The sequence below is a fragment of the Perognathus longimembris genome, chromosome 4 (assembly GCF_023159225.1).
Source record: "Perognathus longimembris pacificus isolate PPM17 chromosome 4, ASM2315922v1, whole genome shotgun sequence".
Taxonomy (NCBI): Eukaryota; Metazoa; Chordata; class Mammalia; order Rodentia; family Heteromyidae; genus Perognathus; species Perognathus longimembris.
Genome location: NC_063164.1, coordinates 93,354,830 through 93,380,352, shown reverse-complemented (window position 1 = coordinate 93,380,352; position 25,523 = coordinate 93,354,830). Strand labels below are relative to the sequence as shown.

Here is a 25,523-nt window from a genome sequence, read left to right as displayed (position 1 = left end):
TTGTAATACTTTCTTGTTCATGTTGGCTATAGGAGAGAGGAAAGCACTCCTTAGTTTCCTCAGAGGAAAGGGTCATATAAAGACATAGCAAGAGAGAGAGAGAGAGAGAGAGAGAGAGAAAACCAGACAGACAGGCAGAGACACAGAGAGACAGAGACAGAGATAAGCAATGTAGATAGAGGTAGAAACAGACAGATAGACATGGAGACAGAGAGAACAAGAACATGCCATACATGAAGGCTGTGGGTGTCTTGTATGTACATGTGTGCCATGTGCAAATAAAATGCATGTACTGAGTCAGGTACCGGATGGAGGGTCACTCTTAAAATCCTAGCTACTCAAGAGGCTGAGATCTGAGAGTTGCAGTTCAAAGCCAGCCCATGCAGGAAAGTCTAAGACTCTTATCTCCAATTAACTACCAGAAATCTGTTAGTGGAGTGGTAGCCTTAGACAGAAAAGCTCAAGGACTTGCTCAGGCTCTGAATTTGAGCCCCACTACCAGAACACACAGAAATTAAAAGTTTAAAATTTTTAAATTCAGTCCACATGTACTGAATGCTAGCTTGAGATGCAGATGTGCAGAAGATACAATTCCGCCTGCAGAGCTTCCACCAAGGAGCATGGCTGTGTTTGTGTGTGGTGGGAGTATTAGGGTAACCTGTGTGGCTGTGTTGGGGGGCTGTGTTTGTGTGTGGTGGGAGTAATAGGGGGACCTGTGTAGCTGTGTTGGGGGGGCTGCGTTTGTGGGGGGATAGTAGGGGGACCTGTGTGGCTGTGTTGGGGGGCCTGTGTTTGTGTGTGGTGGGGGTAATAAGGGAGCCTGTTTGGCTGTGTTGGGGGCTGTGTTTGTGTGTGGTGGGGTAATAGGGGAACCTGTGTGGCTGTGTTTGAGGTGGCTGTGCTTATGTGTGGAGGGTAATAGGGGAACCTGTGTGGCTATGTTGGAGGGGCTGTGTTTGTGTGTGGTGGGGGTAATAGGGGAGCCTGTCCTGCTCTTGGTGGTCTGAGGAGCAGAAGAAGGCACAGTCTTTTCCTCTCTGTATTTCTCACATATGCCTGGACTCTGGTGACTCAGCAGCCCCTGCAGGATGCAGTGATGGATTATCTTACTGTACCCGATGCCCCTCTCCATCATCATCTCTTCCAGACCCCTCCACACATGCACAGATTTTCACCTAGGCCTGCCTGGCCCCCTTTCTGCCCAGCCCACCTGGGGCAAGCCCTGTCATCTCTGCCTCCCGGCCAGAGCCGTCCTCAGCCCAAAAACTTGTTTTGAATGGTTGATAATGACAGGAGGGACAGCCCTGTCCATGACTCTTGGGCAGACCTTCCTTTTCTATTAACCCCTCCAGGCCCCAACTGTCAGTGGCAGCTGTGCACTTCATGAGCAGTAGAGGCAGCAAGACCACTGAGGGGGAGTGGGTGCCACTGTGGGTGGCAGCCTGGCCCATATGCATCAGACTATGGTGGAGCCTCCTCTTGCTTCCATCTACTCCTCATGCCACTCAGAGGGTGTAGGGTACTAGTCCTTCATCGTGCACCTCCACATATGGTAAGGGGAGACCCTAGACTGGCTTCTGGATACTTCTGTTGAGAAGACATGAAGCCTAAACCAGAAGAAAGACAGGCAGACATGAATGGAAAACCACAGACAGTGTTGTTCAAGCTGCACTTTTGTACCTAAAAGGGAACACCATCAATTATGCGGCTGGCACAGTAATAATTAGCAGAGCTTTCTGAGCCTGTGCAAACACTCAAAGATGGACCCTGCCCTTCTGGCACTCCATGGAGCATGGCGAGAATGCTACAGGATCTGCAGCCAACTTATGGCTGCCTCCTTCTTCCCCCAGCCCATGTGGCACTGGACACTCAGGGCTGCCTTGGCTTTCCATGCTCCAGCCCCAGGGAGGAGCCCTCTGTGCTTCAGACACCTGGGCTCACCCTTGCTGGCCTCTGTGGCCACCTGGTTCCCAGGCTTCCTGAGAGCAGAGCAGTGCAATGCCGAACTCTCTGGGCCACCACAGTTAGCCCAGAGCTACAAGGCTGCTTGGTCAGCATGTCCTCAGTGGCATTGCTCTCCCTCATTGTCACCTGAAGCCACACCACCAGAGCCTCAGCCCCCAACAGCTCAAACGCCCATCTCTTTCACTGACATTGAGTCCTGCCACCTTGGCAAAGGTGCAGTGCCCTTTACTCTGCTTGTCTAACTGGGTCACCTCATGGGCCTGGCTTTTGCCTTCAAGCACACACAAAAACTGTTGCCGGTGTCTTCAAGCACACACAAAAACTGTTGCCCGTGTCACCCCTGCTATGCACTGAACTCTGTGAGGTGGGTGGGAGGGGGTCCCTAGGAAGGCTAGTGCTACTTGAGTTCTAAGAGGGGCCAACGTCCTAGGTCTTTCTCATTCGTATTCCCTGAGCTGCCCTGCTGTCATGGAATGGAGGACAATCCCACAGCTAGGCCTGGAATAGCAGCAAGCAGGGCGTTGTGGCCCCACAGTGCCCCCAGCCTGCTGTGCCCAGTGGCACACAGCATCTGCCCCTTCCTCCTGCTGTTCTTGAGTCACAGCTGCACAGTGAAATACTGACTAACCCAGGAGTTCCAAACCACGCCTCCCACAGTCTTAGAGGAGTGCTGAGATTTAGGGGAAACAGCCTTTACATGCCTCCTGAGCCCCTCAAAAAGCCTCTTGAGAGCTTGGGGAAGCTAACCTGGTGCCTAGGGCTTTCTAAAGAAATGGGCAGGTGGGAGCAATACCAAAGATAGATGGGCCAGGCTGAACCTGCAGATGTGAAGGAAGCACACACATAGGTAACATACAAATACACACATAAAGGCATCAATCCACATGCACACAGTGTGCCCACACATCTACACAGGCATACACATGACTAACACACACACACACACACACACACACACACGCCCATGCATGGCTTAACCATTCACATATCCACAGGCACCCATATATAAACACATGCACATAGACCTAACCCCTCCATACATCAGTACACACCTAGACACACACACACACACCTGGCATATACTTGGCCCTCGGGTCTTCCACAGATGGTTGCATTTGAAAGGTGGATGTGGTCCTGGCACACACTCATACACATACACATATGTGTATGCAGCATATACAGTCAGCCAAAGGTGTGCAGTGACCACCCAGTCCTCAGCCCTGTCAGCTCCCCTACCTCCTCATCTCGGAGGGACATGCTGATGTGAAGTTATACCAAGAGTGCTCTGCTGCGGACAGAAGAGAGACCTTCTGCTCCTGAGCTGTGTGATTTTGGCCAGCTAAGGGTGGGGCCTCAGGGCCGTTGGAAGAACTCGGGTACTTAGCATAGCTGTTCATTCGTTTTAATTGTTTTGCAAACTAGCTGAAGATGCTAGCTACTTGTCCAAATAAAGTATTACTATAGCAGTAGTGCTGTGGAGCCCTTCAGCATGAACCAAGTCCTGCCAGGTTTCAAATCCTGGCTCTGTGCTACTTGGATTCCTGGGCTATTGGGAGAGTGACCAAATTGCCTGTCTTCCGGAGCCACACTTACTTTGAAGTGGGGTGGGGTGGGGAGCTTGCAAGCAGCCTCTTAGAAATCAGAATCCCCAGGACATCTCGCCCTGGAGCCATCTCGCCCCAGAGCGTTTTGTTCCCAGAATGCCAGGCTGTGAGGTCCCACGGCCCCTCCCAAAGAGGGGCAGAGAGCAGCACATGCGGATGGCTGAGACCCCTAGGCTCCTCCTTAACCCGCCCCTACCCTACATGCGCTGAGCCTCCGACGTTCCCACCATCCCCGCCCCGCGCGCTACTCCCGGCCCGTCGCGGGATCCGGGCCTAGAGACACCGCGCGCGGGCGGGCCGTGCGGGAGGAGCCGGGCCTGCCAGCGCAGACAGCTCCGCCCCTCTTCGGGCGCTGCGGGCTGCCTGCGCCGGCCCAGCGCCGCGGGATTCCGAGCCTCTCGGAGCCCCGGGGAGCCGGGCGTCATGGCCAAGGGCCCCCAACCCCGACGCGGCCCTGCGACGCAAGGAAGCGCCCTGCGAGCCCTGCTGCGCTGCAACCTGCCCCCGGGCGCGCAGCGAGTGGTGGTCTCCGCGGTGCTGGTGCTCCTCGTCCTCGTCAACGTCGTGCTGATCTTCCTGCTGGCCTTCCGCTGAGCGAGTAGGGGACCAGACCGGGGTGAGTGGCACCTGCCGGGCGAGGGGCCTCCGCGCCACGCCGGGGTGAGCGGTGGACGCCGGGCCGATCTTCCTGCTGGCCTTGCACTAGGCGAGCAGGGACCGCGCCGCGCCGCGGGCCGCGCTGGGGCAAGTGGCACCCTCTGGGTCCCCCGGCCGCTAGCTCCCAAGGCCTCCGTGCTGCACCCAGGGCTCCCTGTCAGGACTCGCTTTAAGGCGCCCAGGAGCGCAGCCGTGCCTGTAACTGAGGGGCGTGGTAGCCCACGTGCGGGTCTGTCCATCTGTGGTCTGTACTGGGGAAGGAAGGGGGCAAAATGGCGCTTCTCCGTGTAACCAAGGACGCAGACACCTGGGTGCAAGCACATAACCGAAGGCTGCAGACCTGGGGGTGGCCTGGCTGGCCGGTGGTCTGGGGATGGGGCGCCTGTGAGGACAGGGTGAGCCGAATGGGGTACATATTCAGGTGGTGGTTGAGCGAAGGCTCTGTGGAACGCCCAGGCACTTCTGCCCACACACATCACCCGCACTTCTTTATCCCATTTTAGGCCCTAAAATAAGTAGTGCCAATCAGCACTCCAGGGCCTGCTGGGCCTGACTGAGCACCGCAGCAGCACCGGGAAGGGCTCCCGAGCGGAGGGATCCTGTCCCTCCTGGCTGGGTGAAGACATCATAGGCAGGGTTAATGTCAGGTACTCACTCCTGTGTGTGGGTCTTCAGAGACACGGGTGGGAGGCACAAAGAGATCAGAAAATGTGCCCAAGGCTGTATGTTATCCTGGTGCTCCTGTGCTGTGCAGCTTTCTGGAAACAAGACTGACTGACCCCTCCTCCATCATCACAGGCTTCCAGATACCCTGCAGGATAGTCAAGAGGCTGGTTTCCCATAGTTCCCAGAGCCCTGGGCTTTGTGAAGTCTTGCCTTTTTGCTCTGTACCTTTCCCAGCTTCCCCACAGCAGCTGGGGAAGCCACCAGGTAGGATCCACTTCACCCTGCAGGACTGAGAAATAGAAGAAAAGGGGGTGGGTGCCAGGCCATGTGTGGATGTTTTTTGTTGTTTTGTTTTGCCAGTCCTGGGGCTTAAACTCAGGGCCTACTTGCTGTCCAAGAACCTCTTTATGCTCAAGGCTAGCATTCTACTACTTGAGCCACAGTGCCACTTTTGGCTTTTTTGGAGTCGTTTATTGAAGATTAAAGCCTCATGGACTTTCCTGCCCAGGGTGGCTTTGAACCATGATCCTCACATCTCAGCTCCTGAATAGCTAGAATTGCAGGTGTGAGCCACCGGTGCCCAGCTGGGTTTTTTTGTTGTTGCTGCTGTTGTTGGTTTTTTTTAAGTTGTTGTTTGGGGATCATCTGAGTGAATCTAGGGACATAGGGAGACACTTCACCTAATTAACACAAAGCAAGAACCTTCTAAGACTAGAACCACTGGGCAGCTTGGCTTTGTTGAGTGGGGTGTTCCCCCAAAGCTGTGGACTGTGATTACAGACCCCAGGTTGACACATCTTCCCACTCACCCACTACCGGGAACATCACTGTTTCTGTTCCTTGTACCATCTCCTTCAAGAACTCACAGGAAGCATGTCTGTGGGAGGTGGGCCAGCTCCGCACGGGAAGCAGCCTGCTTCCTTAGGTGTCTTTTATGGATGCTCTTGTCTTATCCTGACTGTGTGTCAGCCGCGCTCACCTGCAAGCCCATCACTGTAGGAATGTGTGTAGAGGTGGGAGGCCTGCCGTTCTCAGGAACAACCCACTGCTGTGTGCTGGGGTGACTGCCTGGGCACGGCCACTGCACCATGAGAGTGCACCTGGGTTGTATGCACCTCATCAGGGTTGGAGCAGGCAGGTCTTTCAGCCCCAGGAAATAGCAAAATCCAGTGGCTGGACCTTTCTTGAACAGAGTCTTGCCTGCTCATTGCCCTCCCCAGGAGGAGCTCCACAGGAGTCGGAATAGGCTCCTGTGCTCCTGAGCCAGCCCATCCACCTCTGCCCATATGGGCATCGAGGCCTCTTAGACAGTGACTGGAGCTGAGATGGGGCACAGGCAGGCTTGCCTGGCAGATGTACCTGGTAGCCACGTAGCTATGAGGATCTGCATGCAGGTTGTCCTAGCAGTGCATGCGGGGGCCAAGGGAGAGACACAGGGGAGGAGGGCAGCTCAGAGCAAGAGAAGCAGGTGCAGAGGGCCTGTGTAAGGATGTTCGTTCTTCCGGATACTTTCATCCAGCTGTGATGAGAAGCTCTAGTACTGTCCTGTCAGGGTGACCGAAGTACAGCCCCCAGCCCACCCTCCTCTCCTGCCCTATGGCCTTGGAGCCACTCGTGGTTCATAGAGCAGAAACGGAACCCAGCCTGCAGGGAAGCAGGTGGCAGCTGATGGAAAACAGCTCCCAGCACAAGGGGCAGGGAGTGGGCCTCACAACGCACAGCGCATACCACTCAGGAGAAAGGAAGCTCAGCAGAGAGAACACTACGGAGAGTCATCAGCTAGGTAGGGTGTGCCTGACTCAGACAAGGACAATGCAGAGGTGCCTGCCGCTGAGTTAGCACACTTCTTCAGACAGGAAAAAAAGTGAAGAGGCCGAGTAGATTTAAACACATTTCTGTGGCTTGGGACCTAGAAATCTAAGGAGAGAGCTCTTCAGCTTGTGTGGAGGTTTGCTCTTGGGGCCAAGGGCATCATGAGGCCTGTTCTACAGGGGTTCAAGAGTCATAATACCCTGATCCAGCCACTGCATTGGCAAAACATTGCTGTACCTGTGTAGAATGGAACTCACAGCTGTTGGATGTTCTCACAGACACTGTATATCCATAGGGAAGCCCATGGAGAGAGGGAGCCCTTCTCCCGCCTGCAGCCTTCAGCCTCCATTAAAGTGTCTAGGAGAACCTGCAGGGTGGCATGTGTCTATTCCTGGACCAGCAGCACCTAGCTGGTCTGCTGGAGGGAAAGTAAGAGGCTCAATGGGGTGAAGATGTCACCGGGAAGAGACGGAGCCATGAGACGGTCAGCCAGAGTGTGTTCTCAAGTTCTCTTCTGGCTCATCCTGAGCCCTGACAGTCAGGACTCCACCCTGTACTCAGCTCTGTCCCTCTGTAAACAAGTCAGAATCCCCAATTCCTGGGACTGCTGAGCCTCCACCTAGGGCCGGGGGCAGTCTCGACCCCACTGACCGGCCTGCTGTGCTTCTCTCCTCAGCTCATCAGTGATGGCAGTGCCGTCTGCGCCGAAGCACTCTGGGACCATGTCACCATGGATGACCAGGAACTGGGCTTCAAAGCTGGCGATGTCATCGAAGTGATGGATGCCACCAACAGAGAGTGGTGGTGGGGCCGTGTGGCAGAAGGCGAGGGCTGGTTTCCAGCCAGCTTTGTGCGGGTATGGTTCCAGCCTGGACCATTCCCAGGCTCAAGAAGAGCCTCTGCTTAGAAAGCAAAGCCAGGTGTTGTGGCTCATGTCTTAGCACTCTAATCTTAGAACTTGATGCATCCCTACCTAGTACTAGTTCATGCCAGTTCAAGGCCAGCCTCAGCTACACAGCAAGTTCCAGGCTTGCCTGCGATACATAGTACCTCTCTAGAATAGAATCTCACTGTATCTATCTATCTACATACAAACATACATATATGTGTGTGTCTATATTATATATGTAATATCATATGTTATAAGTAATACATATATGAAAGAGAGACAGAGAGAGAGTGCGCACACATATCCAAGACCCAAACAGCTGTGGATTCCTAGGCATGGGCCTCCCCATCCCTGCTGTATGAGTTGCTGCTGCCTTGGACTGGATGGGCTGGTGTCAAAGCAATACAGCCATCTTCCTCCTACTGCAGAGCTCCTCCATGCCCCTGCACTGGTCCCAGGCCCTCCTGTTTAGCCTTCAAGGGCCAGAGAAGAACACATTAGAAATGAGTTTGAATGCACTACAGTTCCGATGCGGCCCACCTAACGCAGACCCCAGAGGGATGTGGGAATCTGGGAAACTGAGGCTGAGTGAGTGAAATCATTAACCCGAGAACTATAGGCAGAGGACTCAGGTACCACTTAAGGCTTTTGCTGGTTTCCAAGAAAGGTCTCCAGAAGGCCAAGAGCCCTGGCATTTTGGGTACTTCTCCTGTCGGCAACCCCCTGGCTTATCCATTCTGCCCTCCAAACTGACCTGAGGTTAGTAGGTTAGAGACAGTAAGCCCACACCACCCACCCATGGCTCCTAGACAGCCGTTGTGAACAGATTTGTAGTCTGTGAAAGCCTCACACACAATGCTGAGCACAAGCAGCCAATGGGGGAAGGGTTGGAGGAAACCTGGCCCGCCTAGGATTTCACTGACAGCTCCTGTGGTCATCAGACAGAAGAGCCTGACCCCACTGTGTGCATTTGACCTGCAGGGAGCTTCTAGGCAAGTCCTTGGCCACCATGTCCTCTGGGGCATGGGTCCCACGGACACTGCAGTGCACAGGGACTCTCTATGAGGGCGTGGGATGCTGAGCAGCCTTTCTTTGGCTGCAGCTGCGAGTTAACCAGGATGAGCCTGGGGATGATGAGGCCCCGCGGGCTGGGAATGGCAAGATGGAGGACGGTGGGGCAGAAGCTCAGAGCAGCAAGGACCAGATGCGGACCAATGTCATCAAGGAGATCCTCAGCACTGAGCGAGACTACATCAAACACCTGCGGGACATCTGTGAGGTGAGGGATGCAGGAGGGGGGCGGCAGGCAGAACCCAAGAGCCCTGACCAAGCCTGGTCCCCAGCACCCAAGGGCCCTGACCAGGCCGGTCCCAGGGCCCCAGTGCCCTGATCATGCCCGTCCTGGGTCCGAGCACCCTGACCAGGTCCGAGAGCCCTGACCAGGCCTGAGCACCCTGACCAGGCCGGTTCCCAGGGCTACATCCGGCAGTGCCGCAGGCGCGCGGACATGTTCAGCGAGGAGCAGCTGCGCACCATCTTTGGGAACATTGAGGAGATCTACCGCTGCCAGAAGGCGTTTGTGAAGGCTCTGGAGCAGAAGTTCAACAGGGAGCGCCCCCACCTCAGCGAGCTGGGCGCCTGCTTCCTGGAGCACGTGAGCACTGCTCCCCACTTCATCTCCAGGCCGAGTGGCTATGTGCCCATCTGCCCAGGGCACTGCCCTCTCCCTGATCTAGCCCAGGCAGCCTACCACCCACTTCCCACAAGCTTCCAGACCCTGGCCTCCCAGGCGGTGCCCACACTACAAGTGTTGGCAGCACTTCTGCCAAGTGGAATAAAGCCAGCAAAGGCAACCAGGGGACTGGAGCCTCAGCAGGGGATAAGGTGGAGGGCAATACCTCAGGGGCTGCTGCTCATAGCAGATTCAAGCTGGAATTTGTATGGACTTAAGAGCCTGCATCCACTGTTTAAGTGCTGGGTGGCATTCTGTAAGAGCCACTGGCTGCACTAGACTATAGGCGACTGCTTCCAGCCTCACCCTCGACCACTGTAGAGCAAAGATACCTTTCTCCTCACCCCCTGGGCTCTCCTTGAGTATAGACAGCTCTTCCTGATTAGCAGAACTGATTTCATTTAAAGTGGATAGAGTATCTCCTAAAGGCACTGCAAGAAAGCTGAGTAGCAACAGGAGGGGAGAACATACATCCTCAGGTTTTTCATGAGTGACTCTACAGTCTTTGCTCCAATGAAGTAGGCAGACTGAGCCCAGTTCCTAAAGAACATGCCTAGGTTCTTGGCCTATTGGATGTTTGGCCTGTGTCTGGGGCTGTAGGACTCAGCCCCCACTGCTCCCTGACCCCCAGCTCTGTTCCCAGCAAGCAGACTTCCAGATCTACTCTGAGTACTGCAACAACCACCCAAATGCCTGTGTGGAGCTTTCCCGACTCACCAAGCTCAGCAAGTATGTATACTTCTTCGAGGCCTGCCGACTGCTGCAAAAGATGATTGACATCTCCCTGGATGGCTTCTTGCTGACCCCAGTGCAGAAGATCTGCAAGTACCCCCTGCAGCTGGCTGAGCTGCTCAAGTACACACATCCCCAGCACAGGTAGGAGGAGGGTGAGTCCCGAGGCACTAGAGGCTCAGCACACCTCCAGCTGCTAGGTGATGGGGATCTTACAGTGTGCTGAGCACTGCTGTAGTCACTAGGGCACAGGACAGCCCTGTCTTTATGAGCTAGCAATGGAGCAAAGGGAGAGAACATCAATAGTATACTAAGCTCTACTCTACACCTGGAGCATATGGAGAAGAGGTAAAGGTGCACACAGCTGCAGAGAGAGGCAGCTCCACACTGGGCTGCTGAGCTGCAGGAAGTTCCTCTGCTCTCTAGCTGACAGCACCATTCTTTCTTTTCAGGGGGGGGGGGGCAGTACTGGGCCTTGAACTGAGGGCCTGAGCACTGTCCCTGGCTTCTTTTTGCTCAAGGCTCTGCCACTTGAGCCACAGCGCCACTTCTGGCTGTTTTCTATATATGTGGGGCTGAGGAATTGAACCCAGGGCTTCATGTATATGAGGCAAGCACTCTTGCCACTAGGCCATATTCCCAGCCCCTTGGCAGCACCATTCTGTCTCTGTTCTGCCACAGGGATTTCAAGGATGTCGAAGCTGCTTTGCATGCCATGAAGAACGTGGCCCAACTCATCAATGAACGGAAACGGAGACTTGAAAACATTGACAAGATTGCTCAGTGGCAGAGCTCCATAGAAGACTGGGAGGTGAGGGGCTCAAGGACCCAGGAAGTTCTCTTGAAGCCCTTGCTCCAAAACTGTGCTTGCTCCTCAAAAGTCTAGGGCGGAGCAGAGCCTGGTGCTGTCTATGTTCCTGGGAGTTTTTAGAAACACTGGTGGCAGCAAAGCAGGTTCTCTTGCATGGGTGCCACACCATTGGCACCTGGCACAGGCCTTCCATTGAGAAAGTACACTCTTCTCCCTGGAGCCATCAGCTCAGGGGAGGCCTGGACTTGCACTGTAGATCATGTGTTTTTCAAAAGTAATTGTCTCTCCTTGCGGAGGGTAGGCTGGATACAAGTTTTAGTTCATTTCTAGGACTGATTATAGTTGGTTTTAGGCCTATTTTTCTGGCCTTTACATCCCTCACATCTTCTATTTTGCCTTCTAAAGACACACCGAGGCCCCAACTGATTATATTCTTTCGGTCCAGAGGTCTCGGCTTTACCACTTGCCACTATCTCCTTCTGAGGCTGAAACTTGTTAGGGCTCACCCAATGTTCCAATGCCATGCATTGTGACAACTGTGAGGTCTAAAAATTACCTGAAAACCAATCAGAATTCAGCCCTAGAAAATTAAATCTAGGGTGGGTACCAGTAGTTCATAATCCTAGCTACTCAGTAGGCTGAGATCTAGAAATCTCAGATCAAGGCCAACCTAGGCAGATAAATCCAAGACTTTTGTTTTGTTTTGGGGTTCATGTTGTTTTGTTTTTGCTGGTTCTACAGCTTAAACTCAGGGCCTGAGTGCTGTCCATGAGCCTCTTTGTGCTTAAGGCTAGCACTCTACCACTTGAGTTACAGTGCTACTTCCGGCTTTTTCAGAGTAATTTATTAGAGATAAGTGTCAGGGACTTTTCTGCCTGGGCTGGCTTCAAACCACACTCTTCAGATCTCAGCTTCCTAAGTAGCTAGGATTACAGGCATGAACCACAGGCTGGGACTTTCCTGCCTGGGCTGGCTTCAAACCACACTCTTCAGATCTCAGCTTCCTAAGTAGCTAGGATTATGGGCATGAACCACAGGCTGGGACTTCAATTAAGGAGCAGGAAGCCAGAAGTGGGGGGACATTGCTCAAGTGGCAGAGCAACAGCCTTGAACAAAAAAGCCAAGAGCAGGAGGCCCCAAGTTCAAGCCTTAGTACTAGTTCATGTATGCATGTGCGCACGCACATACACACGCATACACGTGCTCACACATACATGCTTGCACACACAGAAAACTGTAGATTCCTAGACCCCACCTTTGTACTGAACTGGGATCTCTGAGGCAGTGGTGGAGACAATCAAAGTGGTTGATGAGTTCTGAGGCCCAGTCCTGGCTAAGGACCCAAACTAGATGGCTGCTAACTGCTCCTGTTGTGGTTTTCATCTTCAAGCAGGAACCAGAAGGGGGCAAAATTTGGCCTGAAAGTTTGAAGCATGGATGATAAACTTCAGGTACTAAATCCACTTAGCTGCAGAGATGAATTCCAGTCATGCCTAATTTTTCTCTAGGGCAGTACTATCTAATCAAAGGGTCATAGAAGCTACATTGTAAATGTTATACTTTCTAGTAGTCATTTTATAAGAAGGAAAAACAGATGAAGATGGATTTAATGCTTTATTTCATTCAAGGTATCTAAAATATTTCAACTGGTAATCAACATAAAATATTAGCAAGGAGATATTTTACCTTGTTTCATACTACTGTCTTCAAAATCAGTGTGGAATTATTTTAATACGGATGAGCTCAGGTGTTGGCCTAAGGCCACCAGCTGCAGTGGGGTGGTCCTTCTTTGCAAGTGATCAGAGCTGCCCTCCTGTTCCATGCCCAAACCCTGGAGGCTGAGTAACATCCTTAGCTTCAGGAACTTTGCTCCTTTCTTGGACTGGCCTGGCCTAGTGGGGAAGGCCCCCACCCACCCACAATGGAGGCAGGAAGTAGAACTCAAAGTGGGCAAACTCACTACTCTTCTTGGTGTTTCCTAGGGGGAAGATCTCTTGGTCAGGAGCTCAGAACTCATCTACTCGGGGGAGCTAACTCGTGTTACACAGCCTCAAGCTAAAAACCAGCAGAGAATGTTCTTTCTCTTTGACCACCAGCTCATCTACTGTAAAAAGGTACCATTTGCTCTGCCCTACTGAACTGCCTTGTGTAAAGGGAGCAAAGCAAAGAGCTGGGGCAGTAGCCCAGAGAAAAGGATCCTGAGCTAACACTGGTTGTTCCTTGTTCTGGACACTGGGATGAGATGTGGGTAGCTCTCCACAGCGTGAACCCAGAAACTGTGGGACAGTTCTGACCAGTCCATTGCTGTGAGAACAGCCTCCCTCCTCTTGATCTGGCCCCTTCCTACTCAAGCCTCCATTCTCCCTTACTAGCTATGGACTCCTCTGATTCAGCTACCTCCCCACCTCCTTTGCAGCTTGATTCTGCTTGTGGCATATTGACTTCCACTGACTGAACCCTCTTGTTCATTACGGTCTGCTCCTTAGTTTGGGAGGCTGTCTCCCCATTAAACTGAGGGGAGCCCCTGGCCCATCTGTGGCTAGTTACCAGAGGTAAGGCTCCTCCACAAGGTTTGATCCAGTTGTGGACTATACCAGGTGCTGGGGAGGGGGCATAAGGAGGGAGGGGGAACAGCCAGGACTCAAGGCAGTCTCTGGCAGGACCTGCTTCGTCGGGATGTGCTGTATTACAAGGGCCGGCTGGACATGGACAGCCTAGACGTGGTGGACGTGGAGGATGGGAAAGATCGAGAACTCCATGTGTCTGTCAAGAACGCTTTCCGGCTGTGCTGCAGCACCTCAGGGGACAGCCATCTCTTGTGTGCCAAGAAGCCTGAGCAGAAGCAGCACTGGCTTAAAGCCTTTGCCAGGGAGAGGGAACAGGTGCAACTCGACCAGGAGACAGGTTTGAACCCCTACCAGGCTTTGCCAGGCCTCGAGGGCTCATCCAGCCCTTCTGTCCAGATTGGCTCCCAGAATCCCTGTGAAACAATGAGTGGTTCCTCCACCCAAGGGCCCTGTTGAAGTTCCAGGAAGCTCCTAGCCCGCACAGCCAAGAGTGGCTTCCTTCCATGAGCCAGGGTTCAGTTCTGGTAGCCTGGGATTGGTGGGGGGAAGTAATGTATGCACACACACATACAAACCTGCAGCATCTGCACAAGGCTATTAGGACCTACAGGAGCCCCTTTCAACTAGCTGAGGACAGACATGAAGGCTCCACAAGCTGCTGCTGCCTGTGAGCAGCCTCTCTCTCCCCAGTCCACACTTACCCTCAGTGGTGACCAAGCTGGTGCTGGGTCTTGGAAGGAGACTGCCCTTCAGGGAAAAGGACTGGACACTAGGTGGGGGTGGGTGGGGCACAGGGTCAAGGTGAGTGATGGATGGAGGGCTCAGAGAGCTTCACCCTCAACCTGAGAGAAGGCAAAGAGGTCGAGTGGGATGGCAAACAGCATCTACGAATCAGCCCATGGCCTTCTTAGCAGTGGAGGTGGGCAAGGCCGGAGTCTCATGTGTGCCCTCCCCACAGGCTTCTCCATCACAGAAGTGCAAAGGAAGCAAGCCATGCTGAACGCCAACAAGCAGCAGACCCCAGGGAAGCCCAAAGGTAAGCAGGCCCATTGCCTTCCTGGAAAGTCTGGCCTTGACTCTACTCCCACTTCTGACCCCCCAGTAAAGACACCCAGTCCCTTTTAGGTGCCTACTACAGTCTGATGAAGATGGGCCACAGATAAAGCTTGGATCAGTTCATGGATGGTCGTAGTCCTTACCCCTTCACCCCCAGCCCCAGGCTTTACTTTTGAGGGGAGGCAGTACTGGGACTTAAACTCAGAGATACTCTTATGTCTTATGGTTCTGGCTGTTTTTAAAGACAGGGCCTCACTTTTTGCCTGGGCCCAGAATGAACTGAGATTATTTTTTTTTTTTTGCCAGTCCCGGGCCTTGGACTCAGGGCCTGAGCACTGTCCCTGGCTTTTTCCGGCTCACGGCTAGCACTCTGCCACCTGAGCCACAGCGCCGCTTCTGGCCGTTTTCCATATATGTGGTGCTGGGGAATCGAACCGAGAGCTTCATGTGTAGGAGGCAAGCGCTCTTGCCACTAGGCCATATTCCCAGCCCTGAACTGAGATTATGTGTGTGTGCATGCATACTATTACTATTAAAATGAGGGCCTGGACACTATCCCTGAGCTTTTGATTTTGTGATTAACTGAAAGTTAAGTCTCAAAAGACTTTCCTGCCTGAGCTGACTTCAAACTGTGATCCACAGATCTCAGCCTCCTGAGCAGCTAGGATGACAGGTATCATCATGACCAGCCCGCAATTTTATTTTTCAGTGCTTCTTAACTGAGATGCCTAGCATGCACCACCATGCACAGCTTTTTGTAGGTCTAGACCAAGATCCATGAACCTTTTAGCACAAGCTTGTTTTGAACCAGGTTTCTCCTGACCTCACCTTGCCAGATAGCTAGGATTACAGGCAGGAGCTGGTTCCCTGACTACTCTCTGAAAGGCACCCTCACTGCTGCCTACGTAAGGGTATACCTCCCCTTTTTCACAAGTATAGTCTAACATAGGCCCGTGGCTCCAAGCACCATGGACTCAAGTGTGTGGCCAGACCCTTCCTTAGAAAGAAGTCCTTTGTGGGAAGACTGTGTGCCATGGGTGCCTGGGTCACAACCCTTGGATGGGTGCCTCTGGCACTGTCATCTGACGCCTACTGTCTCTACCTGTCCAGCTGTTGGTAGGCCCTGCTACCTGACCCGCCAGAAGCACCCCACACTACCCACCAGGTGGCCCCAGCAGCAGGCCTTGGTGCTGGCAGAGCCCAGGAGGAAGCCATCTACCTTCTGGCACACCATCAGCCGGCTGGCACCCTTCCGAAAGTGAACCAACAGTCACTTGACAGCAGCTCTTTGTGGACCTGCCAGCCCACAGCCCTCAGCTTTCCTCCCCAGGCGCACTCCAACTGACCTTCCTCTGCCTGTTTGCAAGGTACAAGTACACAGGGCTGTAACTGGGAGTTAGACAATGCTACCAGGCACAATGGTCTTTTGCATGGCTAGTGCAGTGAGACCAGCTAAAGGAACAAAGCCCTGCACACGCATGTGCACCTCTCCTGCAGCCTGCACCTGCTCCTCCTCCTGTACGCCTGACCGGACCATTGTGGGGCCTCTGCTAATCCTGAGACTGGGAGCCACAGCACAGAACCACCAGCCAGGGCCAATCCACAGAAAGCTCTGGCTGCCCTGGGATGCTATGGAAATCAAATCATCCCCACTCGCATTTCCTTTGGGCAGACCACCTACTCTATGGCCATCAGGCTACCTGCAAAAGCCAGGCTGTGTGTCCTCTGCTGTCTATTCAGGCCACTGGCCCTGGTGGTGGTGCAAGGCCACTAAACCTCAGAAGACAGGAACCAAGATTCTGTGCCCAAACATCTAGCTCAGAGCTGATCTTTTGCCTCCCAGCCCACCCCTTTAGACACTGCTGGCTGCTGGACATCCTTTCACTTGTGATGTGTGTGTAGCAGGAAATACAAAACTATTTAGTCAGCCACATACTCTGGTCCAGGTTTTGTGACTAGTCCACCCATAGCTGGGGATTGGCTGCAGAACCACCTGGTTCCTTGTTGTTTGGATTTTGTCATCTTTTTTCCTAACAAAGGAGAAAAATAATTGTTAGTGACACAGAAAGATTGCCTTACCCTACGGAGCGTGAGAAGCCATAAGGACTGAATCCTGTGGCCCAGCATCAGGACTGACATACCTACTCCAGGAATGGGCTGAAACCTGCATTCCCCTCAGGGTGCTGGCAGCATAGCCCAGGCCCGTGTGTCATTACAGAGCCCATGGGATTCAGCAGCGTGGACAGTCACTCTTGCACTCTACCTTCTCCAAGCCAGAAACCACATTTAATTTCATAAAGAAACCTGCAAAAGCCTCGCAGCCATTGTTTTCTGTTATCTGTGTGCAATTTCTCTTCAGTGTATCCCCCCGTCCTTCCTTTGCCTGTAAGAATACACCCAGAGGCTCCAGAAGCAAGCTGCTGTCCTTGTGAGACAGACACAGGTGGCTGGGCTGCATGATGCAGAGGTCTGGGTAAACAGGTGCACACAGCAGAAGAGGGGCACTGAAGCTGGGCTAGGCAAGGGCAGTGACCAGGGCTTGGAGGGCTGCTTCCAGAGGGCTTAGTTGAAGTAGGCAAATGTAGTCTTGAGGGACAGGTGGGTCCAGTGTTTCTAGGCTACAGCACCCTCTGTGATGAAAAGGGGGTGTCTCCCTAGGAGGACCCAGCCACAAAAGCCGGAAGGAAACCCCCATGGTGGCGCTTTCCCCATCCTGCTTCAGCTACTGCCACAGCCAAAGCCCTTGGGGCTAAACTTCACAATGAACTTGACCTTGGCAACACTGGCAGCAATGTGGACTACCGAGTCAGGCCATGTTTGGAAAGAACCCACACCAAAACATCATGGAAACCAGAATATGCAACACAAGTCAATCTTTATTGAAAACTGCAGTATTAATACATAACAATTCTTGTTACAATAAACGTGCTTTGAAGAATTTTAAATCTGAGTTCATCTACTCATCAGATTGCATAAAAAATTAAAATGTATGATTTACACCTAGTTGAACTGGCTCAGGATGGATGGTCCATTCCTTTGTATTGACACATTAAGTTCAACGCAGAGGCAAGGGGTGCCTGTAACACTGGAAGACAATGCTGACTTAAGCTTAAAAAAAGTACCAAGAGAACAGTGTAAAAAAGTATTTTAGAATCATTTTTTTAAAAAAAAGAAAAAAGAAAAAGGAACCATTTCCTATTTAGTCACAGCACTGAGGCTCCTGGGGCCTCTCCTCTGAGCAGTGTCTGCAACTGTGCTGGGAGCCATGCTCAGGTCTGGCTTGATTATTCTACTCTACTGACAGTTGTTCTGCACCAAGCCAGTGGCAGCCCTGACCAGGGAGTTGCTTGCCACACTCATCTGAGACACACACTGAGGCTCCCCAGTTTCTGTCTTGTTTCTGTCTCCTTGTACCAAATGCCAGCTTGATTTGGTCCCCTGGACTAGAATAAGGTTATCCCTAGGTTTTCTGTTAATGGCAAGTAGGAAAGGCCAGATTCTCTGAAACATACAAGATCAACTTTGCTATTCCCTCCTACCAAAGGCATTCCTGCTCTCATGCATGTCACCTGTAGTATATCAGTCAGCTGCCTTTCTGAGGGTGCGGGGCAGTGAACAGCTCAGAGAAACACACACACACAAGCCTGGGACACACTGAGGCAGCACAGCGAAGCTAAGCCCTCCTAGAGCCAAACATACTCACACACTCCAGAGAACCTCGTAAAGTAAGCACCAGGGAAGGACCAGCGGCCACTTTCCTGCCACTCCACGTGTAGGAGGGAGGCTCTGTGCCACTCAGGAAGTGACAGGCAAACAAAAACTGCAGTAGCCAACTTGTCAACTCTGGATGAGAGGTGGCTCTGCAGGTAACACTGTTCGTAAATGTTCAAAAAGGCCAGGTGAGGAAACCTGAACTTAGTCTGCAGCAGCCCCAGTGTTTATGGTTGGTGTGCTCCAGTCTTGCACCACCTCTAGTGGCACCTTCACAAAAGCCTATGCCAAAGGTCAGGGCACTCCCAACCACCCCAAGAATGAGCTCCCTTCCACTGCTGACCTTCTCTCCAGAGGGCATTCTCTAATTACTCCTTGGGCCACACACACCTGTCTCAGCAGGCGGGCACACCAGACTGAGGCACAGGTGTTGGACAGGGCAGGCTGGGCACTCGGCCTCCTCGGGCACTCAAGAGAAAGTTCCACACAACACCAGTCAGCAGGCCATAACCGCAACAAGAATGTTTAATTAAAAAAATTTTTAAAGGGCCACAAGAAACATAAATCTGTGGAAGTCTCCCATGCCTCTCACCTGATTGGCAGGGCTCTCAGGGGGCTAACTTCTGAGTCACTCAGTAGAGCCACCACCAGCCCATAGCTACACTGGAATGCTCACAGAGAGCAGCAGCAGGACACGGCAAAGGAACACACTACCTAGAATGAAAACAAGCTTTTAATAGCTCTCATGATACCCATGTTTCCAGGAATTAGGCCCTGTGCTTCTCTGTCTCAATTTCTAAACTTATAGTTCAACTTGAGCACACAAAGGTCAGGAATGTCAAACAAAAGCACAAAATTCTTGGAATGTTCCATATTATGCTTGAGACACCAAATTATGCTCTTTTATAACAATACTGACCCAAGTTCTAGCTCTTAATTTTACTAGAACTGAATGCTGTTAAAAAACAACAATTTCATCACGAGATTCGTTTCAAATTTGACAAATATTTCCACACAGATGAATGGGACAATGTATTTGATAGTCTCTCAACTTAATTTCAAAAAAAAGCAAGATTTTGTAATACAGGTAAAGTGTTTCCAAAGCAGGTTTAACAGTAGGAGGAAATGCAGCTCATTCTTTCTGAAAATGTCTTTATCTCAGCACTGTGCAACACATGGCGTGCACCCATCTCAAGCAGGCCTGGAACTAGCCGAGGTAACTTCCCCTAGACAGGAAGGTGAGTCACTTTCCAAGGTGTGTGTGTATGTGTATGTTAGCATACACTAATATCATGAGTATATCCTCCTGATGGATGGTCCTTCACCTGAGAAAACTGCCTTCTGGGTCTGTTGAATCCCTGGAATCCCAGGAACCTATTGATAATTGCAAACCATCCACTACACAGATGGGGTTGCCGCCAACACACACACACACACACACACACACACACACACACACACGCACGCACGCACACATATACTAAGTGCTCATGACATGGTTTAAAGTACTTATCGGTAAACATTCTATGTTAATGAGTATTAGGAATAAAGAATCTGTTTACACTGATCCATGCAAAAATCTCCCTAGACTTCTTATAAAATGAGATGTTAAAAAAAAGGAAAATATTACTATAAAAACTAGGGTCACCAAAGGCCCAGTGTCCAGGAGTTCCACCTAATAACCAGGCTGACCACCGAGGCACCTCCCATGCAGCACCACAGCCCTGACACAACTGCCAGAAGAAGCGCAGACTGGCCTCCCAGCCAGAGCCCACGGTACTCCAAACAAGAGGGGTAGAAAGTGATGAGCTCCTATTGACAGCCCCCTGAAACAGAACATGTCCTTGTGCCCTCACGGTGAACAGACACACAGTCCCACTGATACAAGCTGGGCATATTTAGGCAAAAACAAAATCCTCTCGATTTCTTATATACATACTAATTTTAAACTCAAAATCTTTTCCATAATGGATACTGGACACCAAGAGCTTTCTGGTGCTGCTCTGCCCCTCCTGCTGTCCACATGTGCTTGGTGAATGCTTTCAGCTATGAAAGGTCGAAGAGGCTCCCTCTCATCCCAGCTTTAGGAGTCTTCTGTAGCTAGTCAAGAGGACAAGTCTTCACCAGGTGGACCACCCCAAGACCAGCACACGTGCTACATTTTCAGACATACTCATGGCTCTGCTTCTAAGCAACATGAGGAATTTTAAATACAAGTTTGTTCCCTTTTAAATATTCTTAATAACATATAGCTGCCGTCTTTGCCCTTGTTGAACGAAAACAGCAACATCTATGTGTTTTCATCTGATTCATTATTTCTTGGGAAAATAAAAATAGGGAATAATTTTCTATGCTAAAGCAAAGGGCAATCCCTCTTCTAAGAGTGGCTGTTTCACTCTCAGGAAAATAATTCTGTTCTATAGTTTTCCAACCAATATACAAAGCACTATTATTTTCCGTAAGAGTCATGTATAATAAACACTTAGATGGCAGAGCAGTGTGGTGCTGATGCATCCCTCCCCCTGGATTGTAATGGCTACCTCAGTCTCATCTTGTATGACGGTATTTTAGGTATGGATCTGCTCCCTAACCCCGCCAAGCCTCAACAGAAGGAAAAGGACCCCCACTAACCAGCTGCCCTCCAAACCACAGCAGCCAAACTACTCTCCTCCCATCTCTGCAGCAACTTCCTGGTGCAGTTACTGCCAAAAACAACAACAACAACAACAAACTCAAAACAAAACAGGTCACTGAAAACCAAAAGTTCACATTCCTAATTGGCAACCCACATCAACCCCCAAGTGGCTGAAGTCATCTCAGGTATTCCAGATGCTCTAGGAAGAAATTCACTTTAACACATGTAAATTTAAGACTGCATACATTATAACAGTGCATTAGTGATTACAAGTTGTAAAATACATTTCCATACCTTTGGGTTTTGCATATGATGGTTCTGCATCAGTCACTGCAGGTAGATTGAGCAAGCTTTTTTTGTGTGTATTTTTTAAACATGCATTCAACTAGATATGATTTGGAATAGATTAATACTCCCTTTTTATCATTACAGTTAGCTAAAAAATTGCCAGGCAGTCCACAAAACAGGATTTGCTTTAAGACCAACCCACAGAGTTAGTTTGAGACTAACGGCGCTGGGCCCTGTTGGGCTGGGATGTAGTGTTTAGCTAAGTGTCGAGAGCATTAAGAAGAAAGTCCTGGTTGGAGGCGCAAGGCCTGCAGCACCAGCTGTGGAACTCAATGGTGTGACTGCACAGCTCCGTCCTCACACCTGGAGGAGAATGACAGACCTGTTACTGGAGCTCTTCAAGGCACTGCTGCTCTGAAGACATCAGGAGGAAGGTATCGACAAGGGCCCAAAGGGCAGGTGCACTCATTCCCACCCACATTACAAAGACTCCTGGCTACAATTAGAGTCCTATTTCCTGCAGCAGGCAGGAAGGGGGTGCAAGGGTCTTCCATGCCACATAAATAATATTTTCCTTTTCTTCTCTATTTTAAGAACACTAACATAAAACAGCATTGCTCTTAGATCAATGGTCACGAGTATTTTTTCTTGTAAATGCTTGAGTAAGAAGTGGGTTTGCCAGTCTCCATAGGGAAATGTACTTCTGCCAGAGCCCAGCCTGCCTTCAATGGTCACTTACATTTGCAGGGTAATCACCACTGAGGGGGCACGTAGCTGTAGGTGGGTGTTCCTGGGGCCCGGTATGTGGGCACAGTGACTGGGTGAGGGGCAACAGGAGTTGGGGAATGTGCAGTCAGCAGAGTACCTGGAAGAAAGAACAGCACATCACACACAAGGAAGGCCCTCACACTACATGGGAGACCGGTTGAGCACAGCTTATTTCCTTGACAAGCAGGTAGGTCCTGCCTCTCTTTATGAGGGGAAGACAGATGGGGAAAGTAAGGTTAGATTAACTCCTTAGATATGCTGAAGAGCCAAAACTTGTATTCTTTACCAAAATATAGCCTGTTCACACCATATTTGATATTTAGTGCTTATAAAGTTTATAAAAGACAGTGTGTCACCCTTTCTGAGAGCATCTATAATAATTTTATGGTCAAGAAACTAAAAAATGGAAAGTATTATTAATCTTAAAAGGGAGGGAAATCCTGACACATGTATAACACAGGCAAACTTAAAGGACATTACGCTAAATAAGAAAGTCAGGGGGGCTGGGGATATGGCCTAGTGGCGAGAGAGCTTGCCTCGTATACATGAGGCCCTGGGGTCGATTCCCCAGCACCACATATACAGAAAACGGCCAGAAGTGGCGCTGTGGCTCAAGTGGCAGAGTGCTAGCCTTGAGCCAAAAAGGAAGCCAGGGACAGTGCTCCGGCCCTGAGTCCAAGGCCCAGGACTGGCCAAAAAAAAAAAAAAAAAAAAAGTAAGTCAGGGATGAATTGAAATCACTGCATGATTCCACTCATAAGTACTGAAAGTTATCAAATTCAAAGAATATAGAATAGTGGATGCCCAAGCTAAAGAGGAAGGAAAAAAGAAGTTTTGTAGGATGAGAGTTTTGTAGATTTGTTTTACAACAATGTGAATATACTTAATACTATACTAAACTACATACTGAAAAGTTGTTAACCTGTTTTTTTTTTTAAAAGGAAAATATGAAGTGGCGATTCTACACTATGTAAGCTTCAGATACCACTAAGAGTATATTTCTGCTCCAACTTCAGACACACAGCAATCCCAAGTATGAGAATAAGCATCACTTTCGACCCAAGTGCCATTCACATCCTGCAAGCCCCTCTCCCTCGGGCAACCACCGCTTCTGTCTGTGCCAGTCTTCTTTGCCCTAACAGGAAATTACAGGGACAAGTACTTTCTCAGCAACACATAGACTACTGCTGCATTACTTTCTATCTAGAATCATTTCCTTATATATTTGCATATTTTTCTTAAAACTCAGTCAGGGAAATAAAATGTATATTATGTGGAACAGTCTGAGGACAGCCACATTTACCCAAAGAGCTAAAGGTAACCTCATCCCTAGACAAAGCAAGCCCTGACTTCTATTATGACCACTTACTCCAGACCCAGAGACCAGGAAAAGTAAAACAGATAAATGCCAAAGAATTTAGCAAGTACCTGCTACTTCTATCAACACAGGCCAGCTTTCCTAAATCCAAACCTCCCCATGAACGTAAATGGAACTAAGATGGGTAAAGAGACTGGTCAACTCCTCATCCCTGATGCCAAATGGCTACCAAGTTCACCAATATCTAATTCAGGGAATGTCGTGCAGTTATGCCCCATGACGGGGTGGCCCCTTGGTTCATGTTAGTCCACAAGACCTGCCCCACCTCACCCCATACTCTCGAAAAGAAAAGGAGGACCTGTGCAGTCCTGCCACACTGCTACCACAGAGATAAACAGTTACTATCATGGGTTCTCCCACCTCACTCCAGCGCTCATGAACAAGAAAAAGCACTCACCTGCTGACATGGCCATGGTGGTCCCCGCAACCATGCCCATGGTGACCCCGTTGCCTCGAGGAGGAGGGATGGGAGCAGGGTACACAGTCGCTGGCATGCCATTGGGCTGCACCACTGTAGTGTGGTGGATGACGTGGGGGGGCGCTGCATACAGTGGCTGTGTATAGTAAGTGCCTTGCTGTGGAAAGAAGAGAGACAACTGCCACAGGGTCCCAGGGCTATGGAGATCTGAGGGAAGCACACTCAGTCCATGCCTCTCTAGTGCAGGGCATACCCAAGCATACCTGGGCATACGGGCTCTGCTGGGGATAGGCACTTCTCACAGGGTACACGGCTGTCTGGTAGGGGTTGGGAGAGGAGGAATAGGGTGGCACAGCCCCACTGGTAGGAGAACATGACACTTTGTAGGGGGTGCCAGGAGTATAGCCTGCAACAAAGAAGACAAAGGTTTGAGATCACCCAAATGTACGTGAAACATTCTTCTGACTTAAGAAAAAAGTTTAAAGTGGGCAAATTTTCTGGGAGTCATCCAATCCTTTTACATTAAAAATAAAATATATGTACATTACAAACAAAGCCCAATTGGCATAAAGTAATTTTTTTGCTTTGAGACAGAGCCTCACTCTGTAGTCAGACTAGCCAAGAACTCCTTGTGGAGTCCAGATGCCCCATGCAAAATATGAAACAACGTTTTAATCTCAAAGGTGTTTCTTCACCCTCTCTTTTCTAATTTCTGTCACCACAAACAGACTTATTTGTTACGGGTATGTAAATGGGATATGGGATAATTTTATTTGCTTTTCTCTGTTTAGCTTCTCTGGAAAGCCAATATAGTTTGAGGTTCACCCATAATTTTTCTTTTGGTTGCTAAGTAGTGTTGATATGGATGGATCACTGAATATCCTTTCTCCTGTTTTTGAGCATGTAAGTTATCTACCATTGTGAATAAGGAGATGGAGCATATGGTTTTCAAAGACACTGTAGACCCAGGTTTATTTTCACTTTTCTATGGCAAGTATTGGGGAGGTAGAGTTCCTGGGTGCTGTGGGAAGTATCTGGTTTGGCCAGTGCTGCTCCCCCATTTTTTGTGGCACTGGGATTTGAATTCAGAGCCTTGTAATTGCTAAGGTAGGCAGGAAGCCACAGGTTAGAGCATAACTCTGGGGCCTAGGTCTCTACACATAGGAAGCCACAGGCTAGGCTTACAGCTTGTGCAATCCAACTGCTCTCCCCTCTCCAAAGGAAACATTGAACAAGTTGGCCTACGTGGAAATGGGAAAGCAGGGCAGGTACTGGACTTCCAGAGCAGGGCAAAATGTGGGCTTCAGGAGTGGCAAGGTTGTCTGAACCACTAGCTATGCTGAAACCCTGTTGTTCATCCCCAACTGCTACCTGATACCTCTGGAACTGTCCTGCCTCACCCCACCATGTGTTGTTAACTCACCACAAAACATGGTATCTGGGGAGCATTTAGCCAAGCCAGCATTGAGGAGGCGGAGAATGGAGGAGTACATCCATTTAAGAACAGACCCCAGTAACCGGCATGCATTCTTCTCAATAAAGAAGAGACTTTTTCCCATTCTTTTTATGTTTTTATATCATCATTTTTTGTTTTTTCTTTTTACTTTTCTCCTATCACAAACCATTTGTTCCACCTTCAACCTTTCCATCTGTGATGATACCATGACTCTTCCCAACAACTGAACTACATCCCTATATGCTAGTATTTTGTATACCTGCAGGCCTCACACTCCATTACCCTTCTCACCTTCCTGTTCCTACTTTCCTTACTAACTCCAAGTAATTTTTATTTTGCTAGCCTCTACCGTACCACATAAGAATACTGATTATCTGA

The 25,523-nt window shown here is 50.4% G+C and overlaps 3 protein-coding genes across 7 annotated transcripts in view; 2 read left to right on the top strand and 1 right to left on the bottom strand.

Moving 5' to 3' along the window:
- Arhgef4 (Rho guanine nucleotide exchange factor 4) overlaps positions 1-16,923 on the top strand; it is an 84,493-nt gene extending 67,570 nt beyond the window's left edge. Inside the window, exons 3-12 of one of the 3 annotated variants that reach the window (XR_007210818.1) lie at positions 7,381-7,560; positions 8,696-8,872; positions 9,068-9,247; positions 9,969-10,201; positions 10,739-10,868; positions 12,851-12,982; positions 13,529-13,772; positions 14,394-14,471; positions 15,602-15,858; positions 16,164-16,923. Coding sequence is in view for 2 of the 3 variants with exons in the window: in XM_048345685.1 (XP_048201642.1) it covers positions 7,381-7,560; positions 8,696-8,872; positions 9,068-9,247; positions 9,969-10,201; positions 10,739-10,868; positions 12,851-12,982; positions 13,529-13,772; positions 14,394-14,471; positions 15,602-15,753 (1,506 nt within the window). In the remaining variant the exon portion in view is untranslated. Of the gene's footprint in view, positions 1-7,380; positions 7,561-8,695; positions 8,873-9,067; positions 9,248-9,968; positions 10,202-10,738; positions 10,869-12,850; positions 12,983-13,528; positions 13,773-14,393; positions 14,472-15,601 lie in introns of all 3 variants that reach the window. The other 2 variants (XM_048345686.1, XM_048345685.1) reach the window with 2 other exon arrangements.
- On the top strand, positions 3,846-4,163 carry Smim39 (small integral membrane protein 39). Its single transcript, XM_048345690.1, has one exon. The coding sequence runs from the start codon at positions 3,993-3,995 to the stop codon at positions 4,161-4,163; it is 171 nt and encodes a 56-aa protein (XP_048201647.1). The 5' UTR covers positions 3,846-3,992.
- A 426-nt stretch (positions 16,924-17,349) lies between the features above and the next one.
- The window catches only part of Fam168b (family with sequence similarity 168 member B), a 30,098-nt gene continuing 21,924 nt past the window's right edge, over positions 17,350-25,523 (bottom strand). For 2 of the 3 annotated variants that reach the window (XM_048345688.1, XM_048345687.1), the window contains 4 exons: positions 23,953-24,095; positions 23,669-23,867; positions 21,861-21,990; positions 17,350-21,488 (listed from right to left, as the gene is read on the bottom strand). In XM_048345688.1, coding sequence (XP_048201645.1) covers positions 21,878-21,990; positions 23,669-23,867; positions 23,953-24,095 — 455 coding nt within the window. In that variant the 3' untranslated portion in view covers positions 17,350-21,488; positions 21,861-21,877. The remainder of the gene's footprint in view (positions 21,489-21,860; positions 21,991-23,668; positions 23,868-23,952; positions 24,096-25,523) is intronic. The other variant, XM_048345689.1, reaches the window with a different exon arrangement.